This window comes from Seriola aureovittata, chromosome 15, assembly GCF_021018895.1.
Source record: "Seriola aureovittata isolate HTS-2021-v1 ecotype China chromosome 15, ASM2101889v1, whole genome shotgun sequence".
Lineage (NCBI taxonomy): Eukaryota > Metazoa > Chordata > Actinopteri > Carangiformes > Carangidae > Seriola > Seriola aureovittata.
This window is the reverse complement of record NC_079378.1, coordinates 19,998,280-20,025,516: the sequence shown is the minus strand read 5'-3', so window position 1 is coordinate 20,025,516 and position 27,237 is coordinate 19,998,280. Positions and strand designations below refer to the sequence as shown.

The window sequence follows — 27,237 nt, the reverse complement described above, 5'->3', positions numbered from 1 at the left end:
TACAATTTTCAAGTGATAACCAAATTAGGATTCATTCTCTGGGGATCATGGATTTCTGCACCAAAATTCATGGCATTATGTTTCGTAGCCATTGAGATATTTCACTCTAGAACATGTTGGACCGATCAACATCACAACTTTCGCCAACTAAAAATTGTAGAATCCCCCCCCCCCAAAACATGTCCATTTATTAATTTGTGCAAATTAGGGATGTCCCAATCAAGGTTTTGGCCCTGATCCTGATCTGAGTCCTTTAATGTCGGGTATCTACCAATTCCGAATCCTACCCAGTACTATATTTACCTAAATGTTCATTAGGTATTTAAGTAAATATCGGTACACACTGGAACTAGAAGGGCATTTAGACAGCGCAGATCTTTGCCAAAGCCAATGTGAAAAAACACACACCAGACTTCACCAGAAAAAAAAAAATCCAATTCATAGTAAATGTGTTGGACCTGGGTTTGGGTTTGTTCAGGACCCATGACCCATACCTCAACTAAATTTGGTGCAAATCGGTTCAGTACTTTTTGCGCAGTTCAGCTGACTCAGGTAAAAACATAACTTCCTCGGTGGAGGTAATAACAGCTGTAGACTTTAACTGACATTCAAAGTTGTCATAAAACTTTTTAACAGTCAGGAGTTGTATTGACTGTGCTTTTGTCTTGATTTATGTCTGGTTCACTAATTCTCTTTAATCATTTTATCAAGTGTGTCCCAGCCATTTTTCCTTTGCACACATTCATACACTGACAATTAGGCACTCAATAACCTATTAGGGAAGGTTCTGCTTAGTTACCTCAGTAACAGTTTCCACTTATTATTAATGACATGTTTGATGAATGGATGTTTGATGGATGAACTGTGAGAGTCTTTTCAGGCGTAGGTGTAACTCAACCTCAGATATGATATAGCTGGCAGGTTAAAGTATTGCACTAATTACTTTGCATCGCACTGAATATTGAAGACAAACAGATAGAGTATCACATTGCATTAACTTGGAGAGCTATAAAAAATCATGTTCTAAATGTAGCGTCAATAGAAAGATACCAAGAGAAAAACAAAATTGACACAGTTTCATGAGTTATTTAAATTTCCTCTAAGTGCAGCTGTCATCCAGCAATAAGCCTTGAAAATCCCTTCCTTTGTGCTTTGCCAATCTGTACCTTCCTTTACCTTGCATTAAGAACAGATACCTACACCACTTTACTGAATATTTCCTTCCAAAATTTGAATTTTTCCCCCAATCCTATCCAATTTCACGCATTAAAAGAGATTCTTTGATCCTGAAAATGTGGCCTGCAAAGTTACGTGCCAGGAGCAGAGGCCAATTCATGTCAGAGGCATAAAAGTCAGTCAAGCACAATAGACCTAACGGGCCAGACACCCTTGGGTTAGGGTTTTGGCATTCAGAGTGACTTGCCTGAGCTCCTGGCGGCTTTTTCTTTAAGTGTTTTATACCTCTGACGTTTTTATTATGCCTGCTATGTTTCCACCGCCTGGCTTTATGGCTCATGAATATTCACTCTGACAGGGGAGGGGGAAGTGCTTTTTCGAAGGTGCTGGGGGGCGGAGTCAGAGGAATTGCAAATAAAACTATCTGAAAGGGTTTTATGCCCCTAAAACCAACCCCAACCCCCTTATTTTTTAAGGTTGCTTTGAGGTCAAGCCTTCAAGGTTAGAGATAGCAGCTGCCTTGTGGAATCTGGGGAATGAACAGGTGAAGACGTGATGAAACTCCTGTCTTCCTTTGCCTTTGTGTGGATTTACTCTAGTGTGTGTGTGTGTGTGTGAGCGTGTGTGTGTGTGCGTGCGTGCGTGTGTGTGTGGGTGTTTACATCCCCATGTCTTTGTAACAGTAGTCTCGGCAGACTTTCTCACCTGTAGTAATCCTAGACACAGTGTGGGAGAAACAGCTGAACAGCACTGTCACCAGTTGGAGCCTCCTTTCACTTTCTTTCTTCTTCTCACACATACATACTCACACACACACACACACACACACACACACACAAACACACACACACACTTGTCATACTGTTTTTGAGAATTGAAACCCCAGTGCAGAAAAATGGATTTCAGGGTTTATGGATTTGGAAATGGGGACAGGATTTGGGGGGTTAGGAGAGAGTTACGATGGGAGAGAAGTGTGGGTTGGGGGAACTCTGATAAAGGAGATAAAGCGACCCCACCCCACCCCCGCAATCCCACTCGCTCCTCTCTTTCTGCTGTCCATGCCCTCTTCAGGCTGCCCTCTGTCCCTGTTATTAACCCCAGTGCTCTGCAGCCATATGGGTTGTGATTGGAGCTCTATAGTGCACGCTGTGCAGTCATTCTGATGTGTACATCCCTACCGCATGTACAAGCTCCTGCAGGGTATAGCTAAGCACCCTTTGGCCTGCCATCAGCCTCTGTTTACACCTTTTAGCATTATATATCACTGCAGTATATGTCGGTGCTGCTCTAACCGCAGTTTGTTTTTACATAAAGTTGACTTAATGCCATTTATTGTGGGAGGGAAAATGTCTTCCTGTGATAACGTTGAACTAAGCTGCTGACAGCCCCAGCTCTCTAGGCTAAATGGCTAAATCCAGAAACTGCTCCTGTTTGCTTCTAAGTGCTTCTGAATAAGCTGTTGTTCATGGTTAACAGCAGTTGTATCTGTTCTGAATTTGCCTTTTTTTTTTTTTTAGCTGATAGCCTACTTTGAATGAGCTGACATAATCTGTTAAGCTATAATGAGACGGCTGATTTTATCTGCTCGTCCTTTGACCTATTAAGGATGAGATGTTTTTAAGAGCACGTCAATCAGCTGTTGGAGGAAAGAGAGGCTGTTGACCTGTCTTGAAGTCTACTCAAAATGAACTCCTCCGAAGCGTGTTCCTCTTGCGATTGTTCTATCATCAGTCCTTTCTAGATGGCATCAGTGAGCAATCTTCACATTATTATTTTGTATTTGCCAAATGTATTTTAGTAGGCGAGGGAAGCTGGTTAGGTGTGGCTATTTGTAATTCTTCTATTCACACAGTATAATCCATGAACAACATCATAATAGGGATTGGCATTGCTGACAGGCTGGATAGGAATCAGTGAGTGCTGTATGAGTGCAAATCCCACTGATATGAGTTTCACATTCAGCCCTCCCTGCATCCTCCTGCACATCCGCAGGAGCATGATAATGTTTTTTTTCCACCAGCTGTCTGCAGCACTTTGTCCAGTCACATCCATTTGCAAAGACAGCTACTGTCGAGTCTCATTCTCCCGTTATGTCTCCTGCTCAGCTCTCTACAAATCTGCTTTTTTGCCAGTTGAGATATCATGCAGACATCAGGGTAGTTGCATCGTGATGCTTCATCATACCCACATGCTCACCATGAATCAGTTTGTGTGCATTTGTATTCAGCACACTGAGCAAACAGTGGGTGATACAGTAACACCACCACCTCTCATACTGAACTCCTCAGCTGTAACATTCTCAGTTGCTTGATAACAAGCTCTCCTCTCTGGGTTTGTGTGTGTGTGTGTGTGTGTGTGTGTGTGTGTGTGTGTGTGTGTGTGTGTGTGTGTATATCTGTGTGTGCTCTGAGGTGTATTCATGCTTCACTAATGGGATTGCAGGTCCCGGACTTGTGGCGGATAGAGCCGGTGGCCATTCTGATCTTAAAAGAGGGGGATCAGATGGCCGGAGTGAGGCCACGGGCCTGTGGCTAAACCCCCTCTGTATGATCCGACCGTCTGCCGGTCACTGAGCCAGACCCACCAGCCAAACCCTCCTCCAGAGGATAGCCATGAATTAATTAGACCATACTAAAGGCGAGTGTGACCAGTGACCAGCGTGTGTGTGTGTGTGTGTGTGTGTTGCTGCCGTGTGTCATAAAGGGTCAGTGGAACAAAAGCAGGGGAGGGGGGTTGACAACAGGTGGTGTGAGGAAGAGCTTTAACCTCCTCCCCCCTCTTTAATGACACAGCACAGTGGCCACGGGGGCTGCGGAGAACAATAAAGGCCCCTTGCCCCAACCGTTACGTCCAATCACGCCCCATTATCTCTGTGAGCTGCTGATCACAGGCGCTGCACAGCCACACACACACACACCAGACCCTCTGCTTGTTGACTTTCATACTTATTTCTGCGCACACATCCGTTTACAAAATCTTTATTGAGACAGGGTCAGGGTGTTGTTTCAGCACTTAGACCATCTGCATTCCAAACCGTGTGTTTATTAGATCCAGTACATCTGCTGCTGCTCTGGGTCATATCCCAGTGTAGGGATAAACAACCGACTTGGTCCTTGTCTGAAGTTTTGTTGTGTTGTATTGTGTTAGTCTTCAGGTGCTCCTCCTCCATACAAATTGGGGAGGGAGGGAGGGGGGGGGGGGGTAAATGGATGCATCATGTATTTCAAATGCCTACGCTCACGAACACATTTGTTTGTAACACTGTGAGTAAATGTAGTTTTCGCTTGCAAAGGAAAGACAAGTTGGGTGTAATTTAGACTTTTTCATATTAAAAGGATGTTAAAACTTGAAAAATAAAAAAAAACACAGTGAATATTTTTTCCATCCTCAATAAACCCTAATGTGTCTCATAAATATTTGAAACATTTCTCTCTGACGTGTCTCGACTAAGAGTGTAATTAATTGCGATTCATTAGTCATGGTCTTACAGGATGCAAATGACCCCCCTCTTTGGGCTCATTGAAGCCAACAATAGCCCTCTGGTAAAACTACACAAGGGGCTGTGTGGTGTGGCTGTGTTGCTTCAGGGCACAGATTAAAAGAAAGAAATACGAACAAGGAAGTCCAGTAGGAAGCCTTATCAGACACAGTAACACCGCACAGCAGTTTATACTCTTTCGAGGCAGAATTGGAAGGTTATGACAGCAGCGGTGATCCGCTCCTCTGCCTTAGTGTTTGTAAGGTAAAACGGTGAAATCGGCGCAAGGTATTCCACCTGTAATTTTCACTTGCATGTAGCCGATCGGCCATCAATGTGTTTTTAACCAGATGTGTTTCACTGTGCCGGGACAAATGTTAAGCAGCAGCACCCCTGCTGCACAAATGCACCAGCCTCACAGAGAATAATGAGGCGCCTGTGTGGTTTTTTAATGTACTGCTTATGTTGGTCTGGATGTGCCTGTAGGGGGCATGAGGGGGCATCATGATAACACACAGTTAGTAAGAAAGTGGAGCAGAAGACAGCTATAATGAGATGCAATGGGGAAATAGACTGAAGATGGCACAAATAGCAGATACAACAGCGATGCCAGCGGCAGACGGTCAGTGGAAAGAGAGGCTTGAAGCAAATCCATCAATTTCTCAGGCGTCATTCGTGATAGACAGTAAACACAGGAGGCCACCGCAATCGATACGCGGCTCAAGCAGATCAATGGAGCACAATCGGAGCATCATTACAGAGTGGATAAAATGGGGAGACATTAAAGCAACAGAAGCAGAAGTATCTGGGTTGCTGGAAAGTCAGTGCACAAGTGATCATCAAACCATCAGATGGAGGTTTTGAAGAATCAAAATATTCTTCACCCAGTATGTTGTGATTGTTGTCATTTATGAACTTATCGTATTCAGAGGACATGTCAATGTGCAGGAGCCGCTGGACATTTGACTGCGGTAACTGGACATTTAATTCATTTCACTCTTATCACCGGACAAATTGCTTCAGTTGCTGGACAATCCAGAGTGATTACTATGTGCCAGCTTTATTCTTGTAATTGGAAAACTTTTGTGAAGTCTTTACACAACAAATTCCAATTGGTGGGGAACTCTAATTCTAAAATCTTGTATAACCCACTGTGTATTTTGCAAGCTCATTTTAATTATTGGAGCGTTCTTGGGGGTGAGTCGATCTAAGTTGGAAACTCATTCTGGTTATTTGGCAATTCATTCTCCTCGCAAGGCGACTCATTCCAGGAACTGGACAACTCAGTCCAGTAATTGGATTGTTCTCACGGCTGCCACCCCTCCAGCTTATTGTTAGGTGTGTGCTTTATTTAATGAAGAGTGAGGTTTCTATCAAAAGATATTTAGAGCCATATTTTGCTGCAACTTGTATGCACTTGGTGGAAAATTAATATTAGAGTGGAAGAAAATATCTGTCGATTCCAGGCCCCCAATTAACGTCATGTTTATTGACACAGTTTGCTCTCTGCATATCAATGAGGGGTTTATGTTGTTCCCTTGTATGCTGGGGACTGTTTGCTGCTGTCAAATAAATCAAGAGCATCTTCTGCAGAATATGATTATGTGTAGAGATTGTTTGATCTTTAATGTCAGCCTCGTTGGATGTGCTTTTAGTATTTGAGTCTTTGCTCACTTTTGTCACACCTTTTTTTTTATGTCTCACCCGTCTAATTCTCTGACTGGTAACAAATGAGGGACTGTTTCAAAGGCAGTCACTAAAAATTAACCTTTAAAAGTGTTTATCGACAGAAGCGTTCACCTTTGAGTATTTTGTATGGCCGATAGAATACTGGCTGTAAGTTCTTTGTGGTAAAGAAAGGTGTTTCTGGGGGGGGGTTAGGCATATTTGACCTGTTTGCAAATGGTGAATACAGCTGTGAAAAATGCTTATTGATTTCTACTGGTGAGTATTTGCACAAGATTCATTTCTCCTTAAGACGCGGAGTTAGAAAAGGTCAGCGAATGGGGGCTTAAGTCATTCAAGTGGAGCTAAATGGATTTCTACTCCAAGATCCATCTGTTTTTGGAGTTTGTTGACAGGGTGGAAAATTGGAACTGTTGCTCTTCCCTCCCCCAGTCACAACGCCACCACCACCCCCTCCTCCCCTTTCAGGGCAGGGGTATGAACAGGCATGCTAACAGGGTAAAAAAAAAAAAAAAAAAAAGCGTGCCGGGCACGAGGCAGGATGTAAGGCCTGACTGTCTTCTCCAGCTATGTGAACATAATCGCGTGCGTTCGACAGTTTGGGCTTCAGCCATAAGTTGTGGTAGTTGAAGGAGACAGCTGACAAGTTGGGGTCAGCTGACACAGGCAGCAGACTGGCTCGCCTCCAACACGAAGACGCCGATGTCAGAGAGACGATTCACCTTCCTCACCTCTCTGGCGCTACAAAGAGCCCGGGAAAGTGGACAGTGTCGGAATCGGCACGCTATCAGTGAAAATGGCACACATGCAGAAAATGGCAGGTCTGTGTGTGTATGTTTGTCCATACAAGACTTCACAGACAAAAAAAGCTACTGTCAGGTTCTCCTGCTCTATATTTTCACATCTTGCAGCGAAGATGTCAGGTAGCTATTTTTCACACATACTAGAACAAAAATTTAAAGGTTCCAGAGCTCTAGCAACAACAGGTCGAGAGCGATGACTGCTTTGTTGTGACATCACAAAGTTACAGAGGTTCTGACGGCTCAGTTTCTGTATACAGACTGTGTGCATTTAACTGTGAACTGAGTGCTTTGATACTTTCACAGTATTATTGTAGAACCTAAACCTGCTTTATAGTCAAAAAAGACATAGACATCTCACTTTGTACAATATGGGACCTTTAAGAACACTGACTGAAAATGCACTGTCATAGCCCAAAAGTAACACTGTGTTTAAAAAACCAAACAAAACAAAAAAGCCCAAGGGCTTGTGCTGGTGTGGGTGTGCCGCTACTCAACAGGTATAGGTTAGTTGATTAAATATGATCTATGAAGTCCAGTGTAAGTGATGCATCCATGATTTTAAAAAAGCATTATGGAAACATCCTTCCTTCTTGATGATTGCGAGCTACGACATTGACTTTGTGGCAGAAATTAAACCTGGTTCGACCTTGTTTGCCTGACAACCCTGTGGTTTGTACGCCAGTGCAGTGGTCTGACTGAACTGAGGAGGCTGTGGCTTTTTGACACTGTGCTATTGTTGGTCTGAACGCGGCCTTGTAAAAAGAATTCACTTGAATGACTCTTTGTTGGATAGGAATTCTTGAAAGTGCTCATTGCCACCAGTTCCACTGCAGTGGTCAATAATTAATGGGTTGTGTGCGAGTGTGTACGTTTAGGGTGGGGGGGGGTCACCCATTGTCTGTAGGCGGCTCTGTCCAACCCTTGAGGTCGAGTTAAAGAGTGTTTGTGGTTTTCCAGATGGGTGAACTACAGTAGCCTCTATTGGGCTGGTGGGTCAGCTAAGGGCAGTATGGCGCTGGCAGGTTGGGGGGTGGGGGTGTGGGTGTATAGAGGGGGGCTTCAGTTGCCTTACAATGGGCTTCTCAGCAATTCCCTATGACCCTCTTACCCCACTTCTATAGGCCGCACGACATCAGCCATTACTAGATTAAAGTAATCCTCTTTTCAGGGCCAGACAATTGCTTTATTAGCTGACCACACACAGGAGCTGCGACCACCTCTGTAATGGTATTGTTGTGGTTGGCCCTTGGGGTCCCAGGGTGGGTGTTATTGATGGAGGGTGGGGGCTGAGAGGGGGAGGAGGGTTTTTCCTTTTTTGCTTCGGCCATCCCTAGCAATGCCATGCATACATTACTTCTGCATTACTTCTCCTTGTTTAACCCCTCACACCAGTCTGTGCTCTCCATGTCTGTGTTTGGGGAGGGGTTCTTCCTTCCCAACTCCAAATGCACACACATCACCCCCGCACACCTTGTGTCCCATATCACATATTTGTGGACATATTGCTTGAATTACAATCAGATTAAGTGCGTGTATGGATGTGCATGTTTGCAAATCCCCTCACACACATACACACACACACACACACACACACACACTCCACCTCCTCCCTCTCCTCCTGTCATAGCATGCGGTCCAGATTTTTTTCTCTGGATCTCTCCACCGGCTTGTTTTTGCCAAACAACTCCAATCAAAATGTTGTTTCATCTCCTCTTTTCCTCAGTTTCTAAAGGCATGTTCCATTTCCAACAAAAAGCAAAAAAAAAAAAAAAAAGAAAAAATATTCTTTAAAATCCACTCCAAAATATCTGTGTGTGTTTTTCCTCACTGATCTATATTTTGTCTCGGGGGCATAAGTTGCTTTTGCAAGCCTGTCAATCAGGCGTTAATAGCTTCACCTGATAATTTATTCAGCTTTATGAGGAGTGGGGAGCCACTCAAGCTGAAGTAAGTATTGTCATACAGTTTGAATATTTCATGAATAGCTTGGTAATTTGAAGAGACATGGCATGTCTCTATCTCTGTCATTTACATCATAGTTTCCGTGATAGAAGCATACATTTGCTTTTTTAACAAAGGGGTTGTGGGGCTTCGAGATGCATCTCTGCACGCTCCCTGAAGGATATATGCCAGTGTCAATTAAAGAGAAGACTCATACAGAGCAAGCTCGTATCATATGCATCACAGAATGTATGATTTCAGTGGAAAGACAAGGATTAAAGATGATTTAATCTCAAATCAAACAAATACATTTTTGAATTGAAATCCTCCAAGACGAGCCAATGAATACACAGCTTCATTAAGTTGATAAATTGATAAAGGGTTCACCTCAACTGTACTCAATCTAACGTGTCTTTCCTCCTCCGAGGTCACCAGCCTGCACTGTTTATCATCCGTTCCCATTAAGAGACTAAATAGAGGGAGAAATAAATCTTAAATACAGTTTTTTGATAATGTGATATTATTGATCCACGCCAGCAAATTGTTTTTTTTTGCTGCTCACCGCAGAAGGTCAGAAGTCAGGGTGAGCTACATGACAGCACCCTGCAGGAGGAAACAAATCACTGTCTTGCCCAAGGACACTTCAGCAGGGTGGATGCCTTTGGCGCTATCCTAGGTTTATCTGAGTGAAGGATGTCTCTCTCTTTCCACCAGTCTGCCCTGTGGGATCCCTTTCCACTTTCTAGGGGGAAAATCCAAGAGCCAAAATGTTACTTTAAATGTCAGAGAACAGCAGAGTCCATACTTTGCTTTGAGTTTGGTCTGCAAGTTGTCCCGGGCTGGAGGAGTCATGTGTGTGTGTGTCTCATCAGGAATTGCAGAGATTAAACACATAGATGGAAAATTGGCAGAGAAACACATGGACACACACACAAACACACACACACAGGGCCAACATGGCATGCCAGGGGAGGTTTGCGGTGGATTAACCTCAAGGTTGCTGGGTGGGTGAGCACAGCCGGAGCAGCAGCACTCGCTCAGAATTGGGACGGGAACCTGCTGCTGAGCCACACATAAGGTGAGCGCTCCTTGTGCCAGGAGATTGGAGGGATTTACACTCAAATGAGGAGAAGTTTGTCTGCGGGAGCGTTGGTGTGTGTACGGATGCACAGGCATGTTTGTGTTTACAGCAGACTGGCTCTATCCGTGTCTGTGCACAAACTTAGGCCATCTTCTGTAATACCTGGTTAATGGGAGGGGTTGGGGGCGGGAGGAGGTGGGTAAGGGTAGGGAGCTTCAGTGTGAGAAAATTTTGGCTGTACTACCAAGTAGTATTTTAATAGGCCCCCCCCCCCCCCCCCCCTTGACTTGAAATATGGCTATTTCAGTGAAATGGCCCTGGCATGCCTCAGGCTTGTTCTGCTCTGTTTGAGTGTGTGCATGTGTGATGGGGAAATGAAAGGGTAGAGAGGGGGGGTGGGAGTGGGAGTGGGTGATGGGGGTGGGGGGGTCTGGCAGGAGGGATGGAGGGTTTGCTAAGGCCTTAAGTAGCTCTGTGGACACACATATCTACACAAAGTACAGTCTAAGGCTCAATTCTTGAAAAGTCACGTGCTCCTCCTCGATCATCAAAAGCGCTGTAAATATTTCATCTTTAACTCTATTCCTTTATCTGCGTATCAACTGCATGAGCCAGATGAACCGACACACATCGCTCCCTTGTAGCAAGTGCAATACAATGACTGTGGGTGAGTGTAGGAGAAATGAGGGAATTTTCTTGCCCTCAGTTTTTTGTACGACCAAATCAGTGAAAGATTTCCAACCTGAGAAAAATCTAGTGTGCAGCCCAGCATCCCATTTTTATTGGACAGTTCTTTAGGGCTTTATATAAATTTAGATTCATTGTACATACTAAAAGCACATCCAACAGTCAGCCAGTGCAGGCGGTAATGTGTGGGATTAATGCTCGGTGCAAGGGGTTAACAGGCAGCCCTGCAGAACTAGATGGATTATACTGTATTCCCACATTAACTGTGTTTACAATCTTTCATTCATTTTATAATACAAGCAGCGGTGGGGAGGTTCCGTCACTGAATATCAGACTTTGCAGTTGCCTTGGTTTCATTTTTTCATTTACTGTGATAGTGACCACCGTAGTGAGCAGGAGGTTTCAAGCAGAGATGACTATACTAGCTATGTGTTACTGAAAGGGAGAAGATAACACAGCCTTTTATTATCACAACTTGCTTCATGTTGTCTTTACTACATGACAATCGCATATGGTATTTCAGTAGCTGCTGTAATGTAGATTTCTGAAGATGGGCACGAAAGCTACAGAGCAGTCTGCAGTGTAGCTATGGCAGCTGTGTGCGTAGCTACGCGGTGACCTCGTAGTTTGGAGGTCAGGGTGGATGTGGATGTTAAACATTCGAAAATATTGTCTAGTGTGAGTGTTTTCCCGGGTAGGATATGCTGCAGGCCGCACCATCAGCTTAGCAGTTCAACTTCAATCTGATATATGGTGTTAAGTGATGACCAGTGTTAGAATGCTATCACCAAATACACTGCAAATTTTAGAGAAGGTAAAATCTTGCATTGAAACTTTTGTGAAGTTAGAACTGCACAAGCAATAACCTGGACATTCATATAGACTACAGTATTTCATGTCAAATAACAAGAGTGTTATATCAGAAAAGTCCAGTTGTCTACATGTCTTTCCTGGATACAGCGCTGTGGCATCTCTGTTTGTATCATGAGACTTCCTCACTCCCTGTCAGTTTTTCTCCCAGTTACGTAATTTTTTTTTTTACCACATGCACTGTGTGGCACGCACTCCCATGTAAAGCGTGAACTGGCTTAAACACATAATCTTATTGTCACATGATTGCAGCTCCATGCTAACAAGGTGCCCGCAAGTTGGCCTGATTATCCTCAACCTCTGCACTCCAGCATGTTTATTAGCCATGTGCTTTCGTGTAACACACACACACACACACAGAGCAATCCCCTCCCTGTGAGCCCCTCTTTTCCCTGCAGTGTCTGTGTGGCTGATAATGAGTGCCTCCTGTGCTGTTACACTGCTGCATGTGGGGCCCACGGTCACATTGGCTGCAGACAGCACCGCTGCCAAGTATTACCCCCACCCACCTGCACCTGATCCACCCTTACCCCAGCCCCCCTTTGCAACATGTCTGGGTGTGACAAGACACTATGGTGGGCCCAAGCCCGGGGTATTTATGAGCGCTTAAGCCGTGAAACATTGCACCTCGACAGATAACCTCATCCATTTTCCCTGCAGCTCCAGAGGTGGGGTTGTGATGGGAGTTTCTCATATTTTATCACTTAATTCAATTTTGAGCAGGATTTTACATGTTGCGACGCTGATAACACATTTTAAAGCATCGTAAACAGTATCAGAGCACGCCTTGAATATTAAACCGAGTGTAATTTTCTTGGGTTTGCCTGATGATTATGTTAGAAGAGGAGGTTTATCTATGCTAATAACAGGCTTATAATCAGCTTGTAATGCATCACAGTGACTTGTGGGTTTCATTTCGGTCTTATCTGAGCTCAGTGGCCAATAATTGGTTTTCCTGAGGTTTGCTGTGAGAAACACCAGGGCTTTCACGTAATTTTAATTTGCACTGCAGAGATTTTCTGTCAAACTTGTGGCCAGGATCAATTTGGCAAACGCTCCAGTGCTCCATCAAACTGATCATTTGAATTGGTATCATTTTAATGCCTGATCTCCTCACTAATAACATAGAACAAAAAAAGATTTTCTGAACATCTCAACCTGTAGGGCGTAATCTTTTTCGCAGCTATGCATGGAAATCATTTTTCATGCCCTTATCATCATGGCTAGTGGGACCAGCTGCTTTTTCAACCATTCAGCCCAGGTTTGGTGGTAACACGGGTGTGAGTAAGGGTGGTGGGGAACGGGTGGGTGGGGCCGGGGCAGCTGTTGCGGCTGCTAAATGGGAGTCAGCTGATGGGACTAAACAGCAGTGACAGAGGCCTAAATGGTTACGCCAGCTGACACACTAAGGGACAAAAGAAAATGGAGGAAGTAAATTTGTGGGGAAAAATGCATTGGACATTGATGAACAGGTTATACATGTGTGATTGTGTGCTTGAAGGGTAGGAGCTCGGGCCAAGACGGTGACCCTTCTGGGCTCGGGGAAGGAGTAATTGAAATGCCCTGTCGCTGTGATTCCATTTCATTTAGCTTCAGCACCAGCTCAGTTTTCTTATTGGCCATATGAGCATTTCCAGAGAGCTAGACCATGTTATGTCATTTACTCAAGGCCATAAAAGACTCTGAGGCCAAAGAGCCAAATGACAGCACAGAGAAAAAAAATGGAATTACTCTTTAGACCAAGTTGTTATTTAGAAGCGAGGGGGGGGGGCATCTCAGGTCAGCTGACAAAAAATGGCTGATAAAGAAATGGCAAGGGCTTCCTGACACTGTGAATGTGTGTGTGTGTGTGTGTGTGTGTGTGTGTGTGTGTGTGTGTGTGTGTGTGTGTGTGTTTGTGTTGATGTACTGTGGGAGGTTTCAGTCTCCAGTCAGCCTGTATATTGGACTGAGCTGGTCATGTTGGACGCAGACTGTGTTTGCTGTTACAGCTGCAGTGCATCGTATCTGCGAGTGTCTGTGTTTGTACTGGGTGGGGTGGGGAGGCTTTGGGTGCTTAGTGGCAGAACGGACATCTGTCTCCAACTGTGAGACCCCCTCCTCCCCGCCATCCTCTCCAGACCCTCCAATCACCACTGAGAACACACACACACACACACACACACACACACACACACACACACCAATATCCTGTGCGGGCCGTTTCATCATGGTGTAATGGCTGATAGGGATCGGAGGGGGTCCACTCTGGATAATGAGAGTGGCTGATGGAAGGTGGCTTCTGATGGGGGCCCCTGTTGGGCCCAAGGGCCTAGACAGATATTGCCTTGGGGAACAAGCAGCACTTGTAGAGAGAACAGAGAAGAAGACATGTATGAGTGTGTCAAACCAGGCTTGATAAAGGGATAAGAAGGATGTATGCACTTGGGCGAAAGAGCAAAAACATCAGCGTGTTTTTTTGCGTGTGCGTTCACACCAAAGCAGATTGCTTCATGTTGGGACAAGATGTAAGCTGACGGATTGACAGATGACCAGCTCAATCCCCCACAACTCAGCCTGAGCCCTAGGACGCTTTTCTTGATTCCCCTCCCTCCATCCCTCCCTTTCCTCTTCCAGCCAAGGGACTATCTGTCATTCTCTCTCTGCCATCTGAATATTTATTTTTGAGGGGGTGTCCACACAAACACACACACACACGCACACATGCACACACACACTCCTTGGAACATTAACAACAGCGATAAAGCCATTTAATTAAAAGTGAGACTGAGCTCGCCCCCAAAGGTGTTTTTTATGTGCAATTAACTGCTCAAATGATGCCTTGATATACAGCAGGGTCCTGATACTTTGCACATGTGGTAAATCACAGAAGTCTCACGGTCACAGATAAATATTACTTCCATACAATCACACACTTTGTTTGGCGTAAATTAGATAAGCTTCTCCGGTGAATTTAAATTTTCATAATGATTCAGTGCAATTTGCACATCCATCAGCGCGACATCACCGGCTGATAAATGCTACGCGCAGATGGGTGTCATTTGTTTTTGTGTGACTAATGTGTTTGTCACTGGATAAAGAGACACACAGACACAGACAGAGGTCAGTGAAAACGGTGGCTTTGTTCAAGGGTGATCAATAAAAATCTTCTCTCGTGATGTATCTGAAATTTATATTGTGATGTTGATATACATGCGTATGAAATAGTTTTCTAGAAATTGAATTGAAAAACGGTTAATACAAAAAAGAGTTGAGTAAAATAGATTATCATGAAAAATCATATTTAAGAACCAAAAGTTAGAACAGCTGTCATTAGTCGATTTTCTTTCTTTTATTTTGTTCATATTTTGTATGTCGCCTTTATTTTTGATGACAGATTCAACCGTCCTGAACGTGGATGATATCAGTCGAATACAAATCATGTAGAGAGATGTTCTGCCTGATTCTGTTCAGCTGCTCTTTGCTGGATGGGTTTTGTTTCTCCACCTTTTTAAATAATCGAGATTCATTCATTGTTTTCACTTTCTTCCCTTTGTGATTTCTTCAGTGTGCTTGGCATCATTGTCATGTTGTTAAACTCCGCTCCTGCCAAGCTTCTTGAGACTGGGAGTTGTGTTTTCATTCAGCGTTTGAGTTAAAAAAAAACTGCATTCATAGTTCCACCCATAAATATCATCTCCTACACCTTTTGCTCCATATCAGCGCAATCCCACCTCCATGTCCGACGCTCCGTGTCTGATCATAACAATATTTTGGTGTCCTCTGACCAGAGAATGTGCTGCCAACATCCATCAGACTCGTTTTCATGTTCTTTGGCGAAGTTTAGTCTTGTAGTTTTGTGAGCGATGGTTTTCCTTCTTGGACGTCGTCTATAAATTTCCAAAGATAATCCCTGTGCCAAGAAGCTCTTACCCTTCTGTTTTTCAATATGAGGCTGTGTAAATAGTGAATGTGGATGGCCACTGCCCCTTCTGTTATTGCTAGTATGGCTCTTCCTTTACCTCCTAACCACTGCTTCAGCTGTGTTTCAGCTTATGTTCAGAAAGCTACGGATGCTCTTGTATCCTCTCGTATATTTTCAATACAGTCTAATTAACCTGCTTGTTTTTAATTATACATAAAGACAAATAACCTACACTTTAACTGGAAAAAACAATAAGAGTAAATGAGTAAGATGACACAGTTTCGTAACATTGCACCAGCGATCCAGAAATTCACCAGAAACGGTGAACAAAATGTCCAGGTAAATGGTAGACAAATATTTATTGTCATGTGGTGTTGTCGCATCATCAGATATACTACACTATATATATATACTATACTACTATATACACTCTGATACTAGTTGTATCAGAGTGAGTGAAACAAGTATATTACAGTTTCCAGACATTTGTATTTGAAACATATACAGCTGTGCTCCTTATCTCTTACCTTGTGTTTGTTACTGTGTGTCAGTGCTCTTATTAAAGCCTGCCGTTCAGGTCCCAGTGGTGGGGATTACTCTGGCTTTGTTGAAGGGGTTTAAAGAAAGGGTCAAAGTGCACCCACTTAATATGGGCCCCCAAGGGCCTCATGGGTAATTGCCAGTGCCTAATAAACTTCCAGAGACCCTCTTTTCGTTCAGATCTGGTAAGTGTGGAGGGTAGAATGGGAAAGATCAGGGGACCCTGGAGCCATGATCTCAGAAAAGTGTGTGACAGGTCATCACGGCGGTCCTTTAACCCCGCTGCATGGTAATTCAGACCCGGGGTGCGGCGAACTGTCCCATTTCCCTCCTCGCTTTGCGTGACGGGACAGGCTCCTGAACAATTTAGGCAGGGTTTTGTAATATGCCGTGAATAGTGATTGGGGGGAATGTTGGCAGCAGGTACAGATAAGGTCAGGGGTGTGGTTTGGCATATCATTTCAGGATTGGAGGGACCAATGGGATTTGGAATGCCCCAAATGTTCTGTGGCTAAGTAATTGGCCATCAGGATATGAGGTCTGACCAGAGCCGTAAGCGGCAATTTCATCCCTCTAAGAGACACAGATAAAAAAGACAGCAACATAATGGTTCAGCGGCAAACAATGACTTGTGTAGACCTGTATCAGGGCAAAGGAAAGCACAGGCTCCGTTAGCTAATGAGGAAATGAAAAATATCCTCTTCTCTCCTTAAACACTGATGTGCCCGTCTCCCATGACCTTGATTACCAACAGAACAGGCGGATTTATCTCCTCACATACACACCGACGCTTACTCTCACTCAAAGAGGACGCCACACTATCTTGACAAGAAGAGAAATGAGCCTTGGCTATTGTCAGGCATACAGCCTGACACTGGAAAACTATAAATATTTCACACAAGCCTAGGTATTAGAGATAAAGAAATGTCCTCATAAGTCAGAGTGTGAGTGAGTTCATATGGATGGATGGATGGACAGATAGCTATATGGATGGTGATGATAATGCTAATGTTCCTGGGGCTTTGTTGGCCTGTCAGTGCTGTTATTAGGGGAGATGTGTCATTAATCAGATGAGGCAGTGACCCGCCCCTGCTGGCCTGTGACATTACAGCAACATTGGTGCTGTTCTTCACTATAACATTGGACACACATGCACACGCCCTCCTGCGTGTATTTAACATACACACGCTCACGTGTACTGTACATATTCCACGATCCATCAGTATTGATAGATGATGAAAAAAAAAAAAGCCTGGGGGAGGTATTTATTGACAAACAATATCACGTGCATGTCACTTGCTTTGCATGACCATAACATCATGTGGGCTTAGGTAAATATTTGTTTCAGTGGATAATGGATTCACAAGTTTCACACTTTGGTATTCCACTGCAGTAACAAAGCATATACTCTCCTGTGTGCTTAGTCCTCAAGGCTTCACATATCAAGTGATTGAGTATGGAGCATTTCTAAGAGAGCTCTGAAAATTATCCTGGACTCTGAAAAATATTCACTGAAATGTAAACACTTTATGCAACGGGAACGGAAAACGCATTGAATCAACTAATAAATCAGGTTTCACAGGGAGGTACAGGGAGGGAGATTTTGGTTTTTATGAGTGCACCAACCATCCATCAGTTCCTGAACGTGGTGACCATCTTGTTCTCATTGGAGGGTTTTCTAACAGATTCCCTAACGGAGACCTGAGTTTCAAATTAAATGTTAATGGAATCACCTTTTCCGAACTGCAGGCTACTCTGTCATTTGTGGCAGTTTGTACTTGTTATCTCAGTGGTTCAATAGAGTCCTCTGATGAAAGTGTACGCACTGACTCAGAAAAGTACAAGTGCCTGGAAAAGCTCCTCTATCATAGTAGAAAGAGGACTAATCTACACCTCTGGTACTGAATGTGTAAATGTTGCTGGCGTTCATTTCAACCTGAAAGGTGAGAAATGATGATATGATGGTTAAATCAGATGATGAAGATTAAGAATTCAAGTAGTTTGTCTTACTGTTCAAGCCAGTTCTATCAAGCTTTACACATTATTGCACATTATTTTATATTAAGACAACACTTTAACTCTTTCTCCCGAGCATGACAAACTTACTGTATCTGTTAGTTTTGTGCTCAGGGCATGTTACAGAAGCTTGTGTTTTGACAGAGAGGTGATACACTCTACAGCTTTTTGTGTAGCGATGTTCAAATGTCTTTGAATAGCTGTTGGCGTAAATTAAGATGCCGCTCTCTGACATGACTTGCACTTTTAAGGTGAAGTAACAGATTTCTCTATTCTCCTCTTTATGACGGTCGTGACAGATCCTGCAGATCTTTGCACAGTCAGGAGAGACTTCAGTCAGAACATGAGCTGAATGTTATCATATTGGTACAGCTTATTGATATTATCGTTTAGATCGCCATAATGTATGCAAATCGGCCATGCTATCCCCCTGCATCAATTAATCATCCACCGAACTCCTTGATGTCCAGATCTCACATCTGCCCATAGCTTCAAAGAGAAGGTTGTGGAATATTTGAGGGTAGAAATTTGATAACCCCCGAGTGCTATTTTGAAAGGATTGCTGCTTGACTTTCGAAGTTTCTTTATAAATGTCTAGGAGAGACTGTGATGTGAAAGATTGTATGATCTGCTTTTCAGATCAGTTAGAGTGGCTTTTAGGGGGACATTCAGGCCAGATAGGAATGCCATACAAACCCTCTCATTGCTTTATCCCCTCTGTAAATCCCCGGAGTGGCTTAGCGCAGACTTCTAGCCTGCAGGCTTGCATGGGTTTGACCTCTTCCTGGTAGACTGGTGTTGTCAGTACACCATTCTAGACTACAAAAACCATCCACCAAGACCTGTAATCTGAGAGGTCACAGAGCTCTAGAGATTTCAGTGAGCAAGAAAAAGCCTGATGCCTTCAGGTAACAGCCACAAGATGTTGGCTACAGAAGAATTAATTTGGAAGTGAAGGAGGCAGGTTGACTCGAAGACAGAGCTCTAATGTTTTATGAATAGACTCCAAGAAAGTAAAATAGAGGGAGTTGTTTTTCTGGATGTGGTATTCAGAGTGACATCCTGCAGTTGATTTTGATGGACTTGTTGGAATGGTGACTTATTTTCCTTACCACATATCCAGGTGCATTAATGCATGTACATTTGTACATGCATTAATGTGTGTGTGTGCGTGCGCGTGTGTGTGTGTGCGTGTGCGTGTGTGTGTGTGTGTGGATCAGATTGAATAATTCATCTGCTTTGTGTGTATCAGCCACAAGAGCCTTCATTATTGATGTGCTGTGATGCTGCACAAATGACACAGAGTCTATGAAGACATTAAGGACACATGCACACCATGTTAGACTCACAGTTATACAGTATCAATGTCCTGTCATGCTTCGTGTTTATCTGCTTAAACAGTGATGGATTATCCTTATTTCTTGTGCTGGATGAGTCCAAATTTTTGGCATTCATGTTGTCTCTTTTTGAAGGCCAAATGTAAGGACAGCGTTAAATGACTCCATGTATGCATAGTCGGATAAAGGAGGGTATCGTCAGCATGTTAAATTTGAGCAGGATGTTAGCAGAATTACATGTATAAAAGATCGTATCATCAACAAAGAGCTTTACACTTTTTCTGACCATCTCTCTGCACCTTTGCTCTTTTCCCCAGTTTTGAGAGATGACTTCCGTCAGACGCCCAGCGATGTGGTGGTTGCAGCTGGTGAGCCAGCTGTCATGGAGTGTATTCCCCCGAGAGGCCATCCTGAGCCCACCATCTCTTGGAAGAGAAACAACATCCGGGTCAATGATCGAGACGAGAGGATCACTGTAAGTTTTGGCTGCTGGCTTTTATATAGACCCATGGAGCATTGCAAAAGAAATGACACATCTTAACCATTGTACCTGTCATTGAAGAAAGTTAATATGCATTTTGAAGAGTGCTGTTTTTTTAATAAGTGAGATTTCCATGTCATACTTGACTATAAAGCAGGTCTACGTTCTATATTTTCACAGTGAAAGTATCAAAGCGCTCAGTCCACAGAGAAATGCACAAAGCCTGTATTCAGAAACTGAGCATTCAAACGAGCCGTCTCTGTAACTTTTTGATGTGACAACAAAGCAGTCACCGCTCTCAGCCACACCCCATGCCTGGCACCTGGACCCACAATCCAACCTCGCAGGATTTGATTTCTCTGAGTGTTTATCTGAAATATGCTATATTTTTATTTGATTACTCAGCCAAACCTCTCTAATTTCAGATCACACTTGCGAATTCCCTTTTTTCAGTAAACATCCAAATAACAATTTGGACATCCATTGACCACTCATTAATTTCTATTACCACTGATGGAATATATTGAATTTTGATTATTTATGAGAGGACCTTGATTAAGGACCTATCCATTCCCATCAGAGTCCATATTTAAAAAGCAACACTGGCAGTGAACTGCACTGATTGTAGTTTAATTTAACCTGTCGAGGGTGTTCTTCAGAATAAACCCACCTTCTAGAAATTACTGGCCAAACACCAGCACGTAAACCTGCTATTTGGAAGCATACATACACATTGTATGCCATCATCAAACAACGACTCATTAGAGCTACTTATTACACACTGAACAGTGAAAGATGTTTCTATGGCAATTGGCCTGGAGGTAGACCCATTGTCAAACGGTGTACAAACTAGCAGAGGAGCCATCTGTCATGATGCACACTAAACATGATGGAGTGGCTTCTCTCTTGACTAATATGCCTCAATATCCTGTTCTCAACCTCTTTCGATTTGTCTTCTTTCTTTCCCTCTCCTCCTCCTCCCCCTCCTCCTCCTCCTCCTCCTCCTCCTACTCTTACCGTTTTATCCATTTTTTTCCCTCCTCCCTCTCCTTCCCCTCCCTGTGCCCCTCATTTTCAGATCCGTGGAGGCAAGCTGATGATTTCCAACACCAGGAAAAGCGACGCTGGGATGTATGTGTGTGTTGGCACCAACATGGTTGGAGAGAAAGACAGTGATCCTGCTGAGCTAGTGGTGTTTGGTGAGTCATTATTACTGTGTCTCATTAAAGCATGGTCAACCTGTATACAGTGTATGGGAAATTAAACATATGGCAAGTACAGTATTCTGATTTTTCAAATCAAATTCCAGTGCAAATGGCCTACATTTGAGTCAATGCTTTATAATTTATTGGACTCTGTACTGAAATCATCATAACACATGTAATCCTTAGTAACACAAAGGTAATAAGCCTATAGAGTCATTTGTAATGGCTCTTATAGAAAACGCACGTCCAGCGTTTTTCTGTATTTATTTTCTTTGGGTGGCTCTCTCCTCCTCCAGCTGATATTGTTGGAAGAGAAGATGAATGTTTCCCTTCCGGCTGCCCTTTACTTTGCTCTCTTGACCTCTCCCCTCCTGTTCTCCTCTCTGATTCTCTGCCTTACTCCCAGCACAGCAGCAGCGCTATAAGCGTTCTCAGAGTGTGTATTGATCCCAGGAAACAGATAGAAAATTGATATTTTCTTTTCACTCCCACCAGCCCCCTCATCCTTAGCACCACCACCACACAGATGCTGCTCCTTCTGCACATTGCGGTGCAACAGTGAACCTAAACCCAGCGTGAAGTCACTTAATTTATCAGTTGATGGTCCCTGAAAATGCACAGCCTGACACTTCCCCTTGTATTTAATATTACTGCCATCTGTGAGGTCTGCAAGATACACTCATTTAAAAACTTATTATGATCCCGATAAGAGCTCACAGTGCATATTTGTCTCTCTGTGTGTGTCACTGGTATTGATTCTCCCTCCTGTGTATCTCAGTGTTGTCATGCGTTTAACTGTATCAGCGATGATGTGTTGTATAATAATGTTTAGGCAACTATTTGTCTTTTTCTCATCTATATCGTAGTCTGTGCTGTGTTTAATCAAATATCTGATAAATACTGCTAATAATAATGAGTCAATAGAGGCTCATTTTGAGTTCTGGGCCTTTTTTGTCCTGGAAAAGTTTTGATAAGTTATTTCTCAGGCCCAACTGAGGCTCAGAACAAATATTTAGACTCAGAGTAAGCTCTGATGCAAGACAAGGCACATCAGCATTACCACACAGTTTATCACGGCCTCACAACCCTTCACTTCCTGCTCCTCTTTTCCTCCAGTACTCCATTCTGTTTTTTTCCCCCTCTCATTTGACTGATCAGAGATATGATTCTACATCAATAGTTGTATCTGAATTTAGCCAAGCTATCCCAAATGTGTCCACTCTTCTATTGCATGAAAGGCGGTGTTATAAATCGCTGACGAATCTGAAAAGTCAGATTGCAGTTAGGAAGTTGCACCACAAGCAGTTTTAAACCTCCCTCCCCATTCTCTGTCTCTGTCTAATTCCAGAGAGGCCAGTGTTCACCAAACAGCCGGTGAACCAGGTGGTGCTGGCAGACGACACGGTGGATTTCTACTGTGAGGTGCATGGAGACCCGACTCCGACTGTCCGCTGGCGGAGAGAGGAGGGAGAGCTGCCCCGGGGCAGGTACGATGGAAACAACAAGTACTGCATGATGCACCTGTACCAACCTGGTGTCATCATACTAACAATATTTGTCAGGGTGATACTAAGCAGTTATGTTACATTTCAAAATGTGAATGAAGGGCTGTAGGGAAGTCCATCGCTGCTTACCATGCCTACAGTATGATTAAATAATAAAAGACATTGTGGACTCATATGGGACAGCAGCTTGTGTTAGGAACAGGAAGAAGCACAGAGACGCTCACCAGATAATAAACAACATATTTTTTAAACAGCTGTCAAATTTGCCAAGACTGTGTCCGCGCTCACTGTGCTGCCAGACAAGAATCCTCTATATCATGTGGTGCTGAACCCTGGTAGTAAGTAATAGCAGTCACGATACTCTTGCGGGGTAACACTGTGACTGTGCTACTGTGAGAGTCGCACTCTTTCACTCGCTCTCTTACACACTTTGTGGATTTGAGTGGATGAAACTTTAATGATGCCTCAGGGGAAATAGGGTAAAATGTTCCCTTATTGTCAGCAGGATTCAGATCTGCTCAGGGAGACGCTGATGGATTTTTTGACCGATGCTTGAAGCTGTTGTACAGGACAATTCACTCTGTCTCCACTGGCCATGTGCAGAGAACACATCAGCTGCTTGATCCTTACCTATAGCTTTTGAAATACTTAACTGTCTTCCTTGTGACATCTGTTTGCCAACTTCATTGCATAACCTTTCAGATAGTAAGAAAAATGGCTCATTTATCAGCTTCATAATGCTGCATTTTCTGTCATTTCCCAGATATTAACTCAACCAGATAACCTTAGCAAATTCCACTAAAATGAAATTCACCAACAACTAGGACACCAATGAACTGCATTTTGTGCTAAATCTTGTGTGTCGATGTGTTTCCAGATTTGAAATCCGCAGCGACAACAGTCTGCGCCTGACACAGGTGCGAGCTGAGGACGAGGGCACCTACACCTGTGTGTCAGAGAACAGTGTGGGCAAAGCCGAGGCATCGGGCATCCTGCAAGTGCATGGTGAGACATGGGCTACTCCACCTCACTCACCACACACACACAGACACACACACACACACACACAAATACATGCATCAGATGTATTTTGGTAAAGTGTTTGTCAGAAATTCCAGCTGGTGTTACTGGCAGTGCTGAACAGTCATTATGTAGGTGTTCAGATTTGAGAATCATAACAGATTAAATGATTTTTATGAAGCGTGATTAATGTGAAAAAACAAAAACAATGCTTAAAGTGATACAATGAAGGAAGAAAATGCTATATTCTTAACAATAGAAAAGTAGAAACCTGCTGCCAACTAAAATCATGTCATTAAACAAGTGAAACTCCAATGAGGATAAAAAAAAAAAAATTGGATTTTAACACTGAATACATGAGTAAATTATTTGCACAGATGGACTGTTTCGCAATGATGCATCACGAATTGCCCACAGCTCACCTACCAGCATGCTGTCTCATTTAATTGTCTTTCGTTTGGTGAGTTACATTATGTTGCTTTTGTGGAAAAACTTGCCATCAAGTCCATTTTCTCTCCATTTTCCTCAGGCTATGTAAATGCAGGACTTTAAATCATGTCGTATGTTATCGTCAAATGTTCGAGAGGTTCATACGAAGAGGTGTTGCCCATTACCAGAAAAGCAGATAGACAGACAGAAAATGGAAAAAAATGGACTTTCAATCCGTGCCTTGTCATCCCTCTGGAGAGAGAGCCAAGATCAAAAAACATTGAAAGTGCATTAGAATAAAGTCAGTCCCTTGAAGAGAGGCACTCGGATGAGAAATCTGTCATTTGTGATGATAAAAGGGAATATTTGGAGTTTTTACTCTGCAACAGTTGATTATGTGAGCAGCCCTTGTCAATTTACAGACACGTCTGACATCTGTCAACATATATATGATCAAGTTCTATATCCACACACATGCACTGATAAACAGACACAGGGTATTTGTTGGTGCAAGAGGCAGTACACACACACACACACATACACACACTGTTGCTCACGCATAAACTCACTTTACTAATAGAATTTTGTAGCAGAATGAAGAAGTCATTCCCAGCAGCAGCTGTTAGGCAAATGGAAATTGATTGTGGGTTGGTGCATGCAGCTGCAGTATTAGGGATATTAGGAATACCACACACACACACACACACACACACAAATAGACGCACAGAAAGGAAAACCACAGATCAATCAAAACACCTCTTATCTTCACCTGTAATCCAAATTCAATTCATCAACCCTCCTCGTCCTCATCCTCTGCTCCTTTCTTTTGGGACCACTTTATTTGAATAGCAACCAATTTCACCTTGGTCTGTTCACATCCAGCTAATTCATGTTATTATTTGTTTTAAATAGATCAGAGTGGCGGTGGTGCTCGAGAGTTTCACTCTGCCTTGTTCAAATATTTCATCCAATATCACTGTTCATCACCATCTCATCATCTCATTCTCATTCATCTTTCTATTCCCTTTTTTCTTTTCCGCCCCTTTTCTGCATCACTCTATCGCAGTCGGCCCATCCAGTAAGTATTCCATTTCATCCCATCTTTGCATGCATGCGTGTGTGTGTGTGTGAGGGAATGGGAGACAGATGCAGATACATATACACTATCGCTGTTGCTTTCCTGCCAATTTTAAATAGAGGATAGTAGACCTGGGCAATAACCAAAATTTAATGTCGCGATATATGATATTATTGCAAGGAGGGGGGGGGGGCACTAAACAGCAATTCAAAGTTTTATTTATCACATGCCATGGCACAATGTACAGTAAGCAAAGCTGTTAAATTAGGGGTTGGACTCACCAGCATGTGCAAAAGTAATATCACATGGTGGGGTATATCGCGATATTCAATATTATTGAATACCGGCCCAAGCCTAGAGGATGGTCATTTAGTATTTAAGTACCTGTGGGAGTAGGCTTTTGATTTTCCACAACAGCTCTCCAGTCATGTTTTACCTCATCGAGCTGGAGCTTCCATTACTAGAGAGAAAAAGCTTCCATTAACACCAAGGGCATTTCATTTAGTACACAATACATTAAACAGAGTGGAAAGGAAATACAGTGAATAAAAACCCTAAATATCCCCCACACTGTAAAAGAAATGAAAAAAGCATAATAGTGCTCCAGTCATACACTGATTAATTACACATGCTTTGACAATTTCATTTCCTCTCTGGAAGAAAACGCTTCCACACTGTGAAATATAGCGGTTTTTACAGTGTTTGTTCTTCAGCAGAGACGCCCTCAGCTAACAGCAGCAGCGTTGTATGGAAGCTGACAAACTCGTCATGTAACACCAAGCTGCTTGGGCATGATATCATTCCCACTTGTGTTGGTGGAATTCTGCTGATTACATGAATAAAAGCTGCGAATAAATAGGGTCCTTCTTTTGTGCGTTGTGAAATAGAATAATATGAAAGCTGCTAAAATAGACCTTTAACTACGGAGTGAAAATATTGTTTCTTCATTGCTGTGTATGAGCTTTTCATTGGTATTCCTGAAAGACGAACGTCATTGAGAAAAGGAGTTGCAATTTCTCACAGGTGTCTGAGGAATCGTCGGCCGGACAGTTTTTGTCTCCAGTGTCACAGCAGTGAGTGTAAATGATGGGTTTCAGGAGAAGATTAGGTAACACAACAAAGAGGAGTGTTAACTGGGCTGTGTGTTTTGGAGAAGTGTTGTCTTTGTATTTATCTGTGACTCAGTGTACGCCTCTATCTCTGAAAGGGGCTTGATCCTTTAAAAGTTTACATCATTTTAACATTTCATCTTTTTCTCCTCTCACTCACTTCGCATACCCGTAGGCAGTGTCCAATAGAGAGGAATGAAATAACCCTTTTAAGCTATGACACATTGGCAGAGGACATCAACAGATTTATGTCCATTAGATAAACACTTCTCTGTAACTGAGAGTGGAGTAGAAATGTGCCAAATGTGTGAATAGAGCAGCTCATCACTGGTCCACACAACAAAGTTGACCATTTTAACTAGTTATTTCGTTTAGTGTTGAGTCGTAAATCTGTTTTTTAATAACAAGTGAAAAACTTGAAAACAAGATGTTTTCCCATGCTGTTTTTTTTACACAGCTGACAGTGTCTCCTCATACATAGAGCTTTGTTTGTACGGTTGTCAAGGAAATGAAAACAAAATGACTTGTTTTTACTGTGCACTCGCTGTGAAATGAGCATGCATTAGCGATAGAATATATTTTTCCCCCCGACAGTTAAAAGAATAATCAAAACAATCCTGAATAAATGGGATATGAAAGTTGTGGAATACTCAATCACTGAAATTAATGGGCAATTCTTCTGTTGAAAAAAAATTGATTGAATTTGACAAAAAAAATCACAGAAATGCAGAGCATGTAGATGAGGGCAAAAGGAGAAACGTCACATTTTCCTTTTAATCTGACAGTCCTTGACATCGGTCAGAATAACAAATGTTCTCAGTTGATCGCTCCCACTTCAAGAACTCTGACTAACACATCAAGCATGCTGCTTGATAAGGATCAGGAAGAGGG

At 43.0% G+C, this 27,237-nt stretch overlaps 1 protein-coding gene across 2 annotated transcripts in view; it reads left to right on the top strand.

The window, feature by feature from the left end:
- The window catches only part of robo3 (roundabout, axon guidance receptor, homolog 3 (Drosophila)), an 85,137-nt gene that overhangs the window by 19,596 nt on the left and 38,304 nt on the right, over positions 1-27,237 (top strand). For both annotated transcript variants that reach the window (XM_056397057.1, XM_056397056.1), the window contains exons 3-6: positions 19,837-19,994; positions 21,079-21,199; positions 22,554-22,692; positions 23,588-23,715. In XM_056397057.1, the coding sequence (XP_056253032.1) occupies positions 19,837-19,994; positions 21,079-21,199; positions 22,554-22,692; positions 23,588-23,715 (546 nt within the window). The remainder of the gene's footprint in view (positions 1-19,836; positions 19,995-21,078; positions 21,200-22,553; positions 22,693-23,587; positions 23,716-27,237) is intronic.